The sequence below is a fragment of the Anguilla anguilla genome, chromosome 6, assembly GCF_013347855.1.
Source record: "Anguilla anguilla isolate fAngAng1 chromosome 6, fAngAng1.pri, whole genome shotgun sequence".
In the NCBI taxonomy this organism is placed as follows: domain Eukaryota; kingdom Metazoa; phylum Chordata; class Actinopteri; order Anguilliformes; family Anguillidae; genus Anguilla; species Anguilla anguilla.
Window position 1 is genome coordinate 9,643,688 of NC_049206.1, and position 8,575 is coordinate 9,652,262.

General features: G+C 42.8%; 1 protein-coding gene across 2 annotated transcripts in view; it reads right to left on the reverse strand.

Annotated features, from left to right (window-relative positions):
* Positions 1-8,518, reverse strand: part of dipk1aa (divergent protein kinase domain 1Aa) — a 32,592-nt gene extending 24,074 nt beyond the window's left edge. The window contains exons 1-2 of one of the 2 annotated variants that reach the window (XM_035422118.1): positions 8,387-8,518; positions 5,960-6,043 (exon numbers count right to left, since the gene is read on the reverse strand). In XM_035422118.1, coding sequence (XP_035278009.1) covers positions 5,960-6,013 — 54 coding nt within the window. In that variant the 5' untranslated portion in view covers positions 6,014-6,043; positions 8,387-8,518. Of the gene's footprint in view, positions 1-5,959; positions 6,044-6,135; positions 6,721-8,386 lie in introns of those variants that run through there. The other variant, XM_035422117.1, reaches the window with a different exon arrangement.
* Positions 8,519-8,575: the final 57 nt, after the last annotated feature.

The window sequence follows — 8,575 nt, forward strand, 5'->3', positions numbered from 1 at the left end:
AACCATGTTGTTCGGAGGACACCATCATTGCTCCCAGACAGGATCCGCATGTAAGGGGACGAGGCCTTCTATTTTCAAATATGACCTTGTGTGCTCACTGAAGCTTCAGAGACAGTTTATCATGCAGGACCCCTCAGACTGCACTCCTTCCTGGCCCAGAAAAGAAGTTTCTGTCACTATTTAAACTGGTTGTCTATGGAGTTCCAATCACAGAGTGTCAGTATTAGACATTTAAGTATGGATGAATATGGGCAATTCTACTCATTGTTTTTAGCATTTTTATTGAATTGAACAATTAGTAAAATTCATACTTTCATCTTGATCTTAAGATCAAGTACAACATTTAAATGGTCCCATATACTTATGTTCTGTCCTTAAAAATAGTTGTGGTCATCTCACAGCTTAAAGACTAAGCTATGAATGTCTTCTGGTTATCAGTGCTCGTCAGTATTTTTTTGTTTTTTCTTACTCTTTTCAAAATTGCAAAACCTCTTTCAGTTCCAGAATCAAAACCTTTCCAATTGTGCTCAGTCTGGCTACACTGGGCTGAGGTCACAAATTAAATCTCACTGAGAATCATTTAATTTGCGCAACCATACCGCTATAGACAAGGCCAAATCTTGATACCGGTTAATGATGGAGCTTATCTCCAAAATTATACTGCTTACGATTTTCTTAAGTCTGGCTGAATAACAATGAGGTTTTATAGGGGATCAGTGGATATTCTGAATTTAATGGCACAATGAAACTCCAAAATATATTTGTGTGCAGTTTAGGATTATTGACTGTGCTTTGCAAAGAAGGTCAAATTATACATCAGTCAACACTGTCTGAATGCAAAACATGACTCTTTAGCCAGCCAGGAAATATAGATCAGTACTCTAATTAATATGGATTTTGACAAACACACTATTGAGTTCAATGTTCTTTATGTGTCAGACAACACTGACAATAACTCCAGTACGTCTGAACATGCCTGGTATGTGTTTAAAAATTCATACAGCTGGCTAAGATACCGGCATTAAGTAGCCATATAATTAATGAATAATAAGTCTCTCAAGTCTATCCCACAGGCATAGCGGCTACAGCCTATCGGAGCACCATAGCCGCTGATTTTCCCTTCAGTTTACCGCCAGCTCATTTCTGTACACGAAAGCGGAAACTTGCTCTGTATGTAATCTGGACAAAAACCACAAAGTTAACATCCCTGGAAAATCAATTTGATGAATGACCACGAAACAGCGTGAAAACAACCGTTCCTCCAAGTTTTCTTGCGCGGTTATTGTTTTCCTGCTGCTCAATAACATTCTGTGTGTTACTCTGAATTTTACACACGGTCGATCAGAAGACTAAAATAAAAAGGGGTTCCAGTTTAATACGTTTCTACAAGAATTTCATACCATATCAAAATGACCCGAGGACACAGAGGCTACAGGGAACCAGACCACTTTCTTCTGTCAGCAAACGCCGACCTTTGATTGGTGCGTGGTGACGGGGGCCCTGCTTCGCGTGAAACGCCGAGCGCTGAAAGATCAGGCGTCCCGCTGTGGTTTGGGAACCTGTCTGGAATGCTCCGGAGCAAACGAAAAGCGTTAGCGCTGGAGGCGCTCCGTACCACAGGAGCGCCGCAGGTGAAATGAATTCGGCTGGTCCACGGTCCCGCGGGAGACAAAAAACATCTTTTATGGGCCGCGTACAGTGCAATCGCCAGGAAAAGTTTATTCCAGATCGATGCCGTCGACGGCCAGTTTTAATACGGCCCAGCAGCCTCCTGCGTGCCCTGCATCAGCAGTGATTTGTGAAGCACTGACTGCAGAGGAACTGGAGAGATGCTCGTCTGGAGATCGCAGAGCTCTTCAAGCAGACGGCGAGAAGCCTCCCTGACAAGGCTTCACGCGAGTTAAAAGTGTGCGTGGGGGGGGGACCACACACTACACCCTCTTGCATCTGTCCAGGTCTAAGAATGCCAGTTCAGCAAATTTCACCTTTACATCTATTGACCATGACATAGACATATTAAAGGGCCCTGTGCAATCACTTTTTTCCCCCTCACACTTAATGTTCATTAAGTCACAAAAAAATTTTCCAAATGTACGAACAGGAAAATAATACGAATTTAATTTTTGTGTAAAATGTGTCACTTCTACACAGGAGAGCTAGAGGTCTGGCACGGTGTCTGTTCTGTACAGATGTTCATTTTATATTCACTTTTGACAGACTGCACTGCAGAATGGTTCTAATATAAAATGCCATGACAGTTATGCAATTAACACGGTCAACAAATGACATCCTAAGTATTAAACCCTCCTACAGTGGGCTGTATAAGAACTTTGTTTCTTTCAGTACAAAAAAAAACTAATTTAAAATCCCAATTGAATGAAATAGCCTTGATATAATATTTAACTCTCTGGTTTTTTCTGCATTATTGTTGCAAAAATGAGGTGATTTTTTTTTGCACGTGATCTCTAAACGATCCTGAAAAACACCGCAGTCGAGTGTTGGCACTGGCTTTCCGACCGGCCCCACGGCGCCAAAGCCACGAGCGGTTAGAGACGCGGCGGTTTCTCTGGAGTGGAGGAGTTTTCTCTCAAACGGGGAACGCGCTGGATGAGGCGGCGCGGAGTCTCGAGCTGTTATAAGCTCCTTACTCTCGGCGTGAGGACGCGCGCCGACTGCCAGGGGCTGATAACCTCCGCCTTAACTGCATCCAGCGCGTAGGATTATTCCTCTGCAGGCAGATAAACAAAACCACGGCAACCGGGTCGCTGGCTGGGCAGCCGGTTTCTAAGGGCTGAGCGAGCGCGGCTCTCCCCGATACACCCGAAGTGAAACATTAGTCAGGGTTCCCTCCCCGATTCCACATTACAGCACCGCACCAGCCACATACTTCACTCGGCTAACGGGGCCACTAAAAATCATTTTAACATATGGAGCACCTGAACATTTGAACAGAGGGAATATGTTGCCAATTTGAATGATAATTTCTGTCAGACAGGACTAGTTCAATGGTGATTTAATGATACGTGTATATTTACTGGCCCAACCAGCTGGGGAAACAAATATGTGCAATATTTCAAAACTCTGTTGGTCTGAAGTCGGTTTGCTACTGACAGGTTAAAAAAATATTCTGCGGCTGAAGAGGCAACCAAGGGTTTCCAACAGCACATTACAATGCCTCGGTTGGAAAACAATCTCTGAAAATATAAAGAATGCTGACAAACAAGGAAAATAACCTGTGCCTATATCCAGGATAAATGTTTTATTTTTCCTTTTGTGTTTTCTGTGTTTATTAAAGCACAACTAATAAAAAATAATGAAGACTCCACAGAGGGGGGAAAATGGTTGCATGGGGGGAAATAAACAAAAAAAAACGAGCTGCATGCCGAAGAGAATCTTCCCTGAGCGAGCTTGCGATGAAAAAAGCCACCGTCAGAAACCGGCTCGGGGGTTTGAAACGTGATCGGAAAAGTAAACATTCTTCAGGGGGTCCCCGGGGTGGAGCGCTCCAGCGGGAGGAACCCGGTCTTCCTTTCCTTTTCTGCTTTGTCGCGGGTCTCGCTGGGGAGACCAAAGTGGCCCAGAAACGCGCACCCCGCCTGCGACGGCTGTCACGCCGCGTCGGCCCACAAGCCCGCTGCTGCCGCTCGGAGCGTACGGGCAGGGAGCAGAGCGGGAGGGGGCGGGCAGGGAGCGTACGGGAGGGAGCGGCGGGAGCAGCACGCAAGCGCGCGCCAGCTCCGCTGGAGCAGCCGCGGCCTGGCTTTGAAGCTAAAGCCGGCCAGGTGCGCTTAAGGGGGGAGAGGACGCAAAGCTGTGTACAAATCCCACACGGGAAAACATACGGGTTATTCTCACCTCCGGCCTGTACGCCTAAGCCCTAGGCCAGGCGCAAGGGTCTGTTAGTACAACAGACTCCAGTACAACAGCTGGAGTCTAAATACAATGGCAACATTAATTTAGAAAAAAAAAAAAAGGAGACTAATGTGTCATTGACATTTTCATAATATGTACCTAAAACAAAGAGCCAAAACAGCCAAACTTTGCACATTTGGTGGAAGCAGTCTCCCTTCCACATTCACATTTTGCCTGCAACTGCGACTAGAACCAAGCAAGTACTCGGCACCAAAATATCTGCAACCGCCACGGAACTGACATCATAAAACCAAACAAATCCAATATGGAAATAATTCAAATTTGCGAAACACCACCTCTATTGCATACAGTCCCGCTGAATCTCCCCAGCTTTATAAATGCAATTATTCAACAGACACACTACTTATTATAAAACGGGAAAACACCGCAGTTACTTCCACATGCACACTAGAAACTTTTATGAAAAAGCCACTACGGTAAAAAAAGCCTCCGATGCCCATTCCTTTTCCCACCACATCATGATAATGTTTCAACAACAGGCTACTTCTGGAGTGACTCATGTCATTATTCAAATATATGGCTTTTTGTTTTAAAATTGTTAAAGGCAGCAGTTATTATTAAAGAGAGCATGCCAGAAAATGCTGAAATCTGCATCCACACCTTGGATTAAAGTGGGGGGAAAACAGCACCAAGCAGGAATAGCACAGATGTTAGAAAACGTACCAAAGATGTCGCCCTCAGGTACGCAGTACTACAACGTCAAAGTAAAACTCTCTCGTATCTCCCATTGCTTTCCTCACACTTCATAATTTGGTCAAAAACAAACAGGATGAACTTTGTCAGGGGAAGTCGTCCAGAAATGTCAATGGGTTACACAGCAATTACGGTCAGGATGTGAGTGTTTAACGCAGGTCCTCAGCGTTCTTTCCGTGTCCCGCACACCTCTGCTCTCAAAGCTTTTATCTTTCGTATCCCCTTCTCCCCAAAGTCTTCTTTTCCTCTGAATTCCAACGGAATTTAAGAAGAATTTCCAGAACTGATTCAATCAACCAAGTCGAGTCTGGTTTGCTCGAATGATCATTCTCTGCTGTTCCAGCTTGGTGTAAATTAGTGCATATAAAAAATGCATTACCTGAACATAGATATGATTACAAATACGTTGTATACCCATATCACAATTCAAAAATGCATCAACTGAATGCAAGGAATGAAGACTTGGGTAAGGCAATTCAATGTGTTATCCACTGTGATAATTTGTCATCCAGGCAGCCAATGCGTTTAGTCATCACAGAACAGAGTAACTTATTATTTCCCATGGTGAACTCTCGGTATTAGAGGTTCGGGACGTAGCCTCCATTGTACTGTGGACGTACAGCACACGCTGATAGCTCTTTTTAGTTGAGACTTACTTGGCAACGAGCGTGGCCACTTCACAGTTTTGCTTCCATTCATGCATGAAGACGAAAACGCAATTTGTGGTACTAGCTACAGTGGTACTAGTAACAGCAGCGCTGTTGCTACAGCAACGACTTCAGTGGAACACTGGCTGGGCGTAATTCTGCTGAGCTTTCTTCAGATCTAACGAAGGCTAAGTTGCCCGTTTATTCACCTGGATAAGTATCGATGTAAATAATGGAATCAGTACCAACGAAAGGCAACATCATAAAGTTCCTCGGACCGTTTTTGTACACGCATGTTCGAAATATCACATAAAAACGAGCGCGTACAAACATCGATAATAAAAACGGCAAACTATTTGCTAGCCAGTAATAAGCAAGGCAACTTATGAACTGTAGCTAGCTGGGTTCCGTTACCAACAAACAGCGTAGTTACGCGCATTTTTTATATTGCTGCGCAAGTGAATTAAATATGTTTGCATTGTAAAACAAGTCGGATGACCTCAAAAGTTTGAAGTAGAAACACCAGAACTATTGGCTAGCTAACTCGCTCGCTAGCTGTAGGCTTGTAATTACATTTCGCTACTTGTAGTGTGCCATTCAAATCGGTTGTGCGGACACACCGCCCCGAGGCTCACGTCACTGCGCTTACGAGAAAATATAACAACGATGACAGAAATGCCTCCTACCTGAATATAGTACGGCTTTTTCAGCCAGGCCCATGAAATCAGACCCTTTGCCATGGCGAAAATGGCACATCTCACCACATAAACCTGCAAAAAAAGAATATCCGGAATTAACACAATTTGTCCTTCTGATTAGCTTGTCCATAAATTGTCAAAATAAACAAAGGGCATTCCGTTACCTAGTAATTTTTGTTTTCCTTTGCAGGTACTCGCAAGTCTGCCTCCGGGTGCCACAAAAGCACCTCCTCGGTCAGTGCAGTTGTCTTTGCACTGCAGCTGTTAGTAGACCACCGCTGGATACTTCAGTCAAACGCAGCCCATAAAGGCGCAGGCACAAACGATTATGCCGACAAAAAAAGTCGGCATATCGACTAAGACGAGGAGCCATAAGCAAGCACTGCTTGTCGTAATTACAGTCATCTTCATATCACTTATCGCGTGAAATGAGTCGAATCATAGATATGTGAAGAATGTGTCGGCGCGCAAGCTAAGAGCAATGCCTTTCACTGGTAAATGAAATGCTGTTGTTAACCTTACCTTTCTCTTTCGACACCCGTGCGGAGCTGACAAAGGCATTTCAGGAATACAGATTACTGTCAGCTGTCATGCAGTACTTGTTGCTTTCAATCACACACTAGTGTACAGGTAACCGTATCATCTGGAGTACAGCACTGAAGAGCAATGCGAAAAATGTATTTAAATCGCTGCTTTAGATTTGATAAACAAAAAATACAAAACAATATGATGTACGTTGTTTACACAAAATACTTGTGTAAACAACTGACAAAAACCTTGTTTTTTTGTTTATTTCTTCATTTCTATAGCATGCAATTATAACAGCTCAAACATAAATTTCCATTCAATAATCAAACTGTGTCCTTGGACAAAAAGGACACTGTGCAGCACTTCTAGACCGACAGATAACACTTCGTCTTTCACTTGTGGTTTTCCTTATGTCATCTTGTGACACATAAGGCATGTTCTTTGTGGTACAATTAAAGGGCATGCAAAGCATTACCTCGGGGTGGTATAATGGTTTGGGAATGGGGTTTGTAATTCAAAGGCCGTTGGTCTGACTCCCAGCTGGGATTCTGCGGTTGTACTTAGAGGTACCTAAGGTACTTAACCTGAATTGCTTTATTAAAATATCCATCTGAATCACATGTAATGTGTAAATTGCTCTGAATAAGAGCATCTGCCAAATGGCAAAATGTAGCATACCATAAATTCCGGGCTATATACATTTTCATTTACAGTGCTGTATGTCACACTTCAATATATCTATCCATGTAGCCTTACAACAAATGAAAATGGGTCCCTTTACAAATTGATCATTTTTGACACTGTAAAACGGGTAGGTAGTTGGGATACATTTATAGCCCAATGCCTCCTCAACAAGAAAGCACTCGACTGAAAATGTACTCCCTTAACACAAAGCAAAACAATCCAAGCTACATACTGAATTATTTTACACACATTTCTGAGAATTTCAATATTTCAGGTCATGACTGACTCCCAAAAGGACAGCATCAGTGAAGGTTTGCATTTTGAATCAAGTTCTTTCAAAGACCATCTATCCTTCTGCAAACAACTGACTCATGCACTAATATTTTCACAAACAAATTGAATCATACTCCCTGTACACCGCCACATGAATCAGTCAACCTATTGAGCTCATTGGATGGCCCAGTTCAATATGTAGATAAATGTATGTAAATGTCATTTTGAATTCAAATCAAATTAGCTGTCGACAACACAAACCCATGACATGATCAGTATGAACTATACAGATACTTTTGTATTTTCCTCTTTAATGTAACCAAATTAGTACTTATTGTGGCACATATATTGTCCTTCTGTTTTAAGGGCAACAAAATAGTTGTCACCACAGTGTGTTGGTGTTACTCCTGTTAGTACGCCATGTCAGACGATCATCTAGTGCCATCAAGTGGTTAGTCTAGTATACGTAGCGCAAGCTAGAGGAACCTTCCAACGTTTAGCATGTAGCTAATGTCTAATATTAACTAACAGAAACGAGCAAGCAACTTCTTCATGTAACCTAATTATGAAATATTTAAAAAGTTACCATAGAAAATAAGGTGCAAAGAGTGTCAACTATTGCTAACGCTACCCACTTGTTGACTAGATAATTTTTGGTGACAAGAAAGCCAGCTTGTGGAATGCAATCCGCATGTGCTTCTGATTGTAATCACATAATATACGGCGCAAATTTCAAACGAGAAAGCCAACTTTGATTTCAAACGGAGAAATGCCAAAAGTTTAGCTACCTCGCACGTCACAGAATTGTGAAATACCAGTGTTACTCAGCTGCTAACGGGTAACGTCTGCAAATGATATAGTATTTTTATTTATAGCTTCCGTTGAAAATGCAAATGCTATTTGGCAAAGAAGCGTAAGGACCATACACACCTTACTTGTCTAGTTGCAGAAAACCATGACACCGCAGATTGAACGTGCACAGCCTGTTATCTGCATCGGCACTGTTACCATCAAGCTCGCACTGCCTTTCACCCCCATGCCTCTCTAACGATATCCAGTCCCTCCTTTTCAAATATAGCTCGCTAACGTTGCTAAGCGAGAATCTGCCGTTTACAGGTT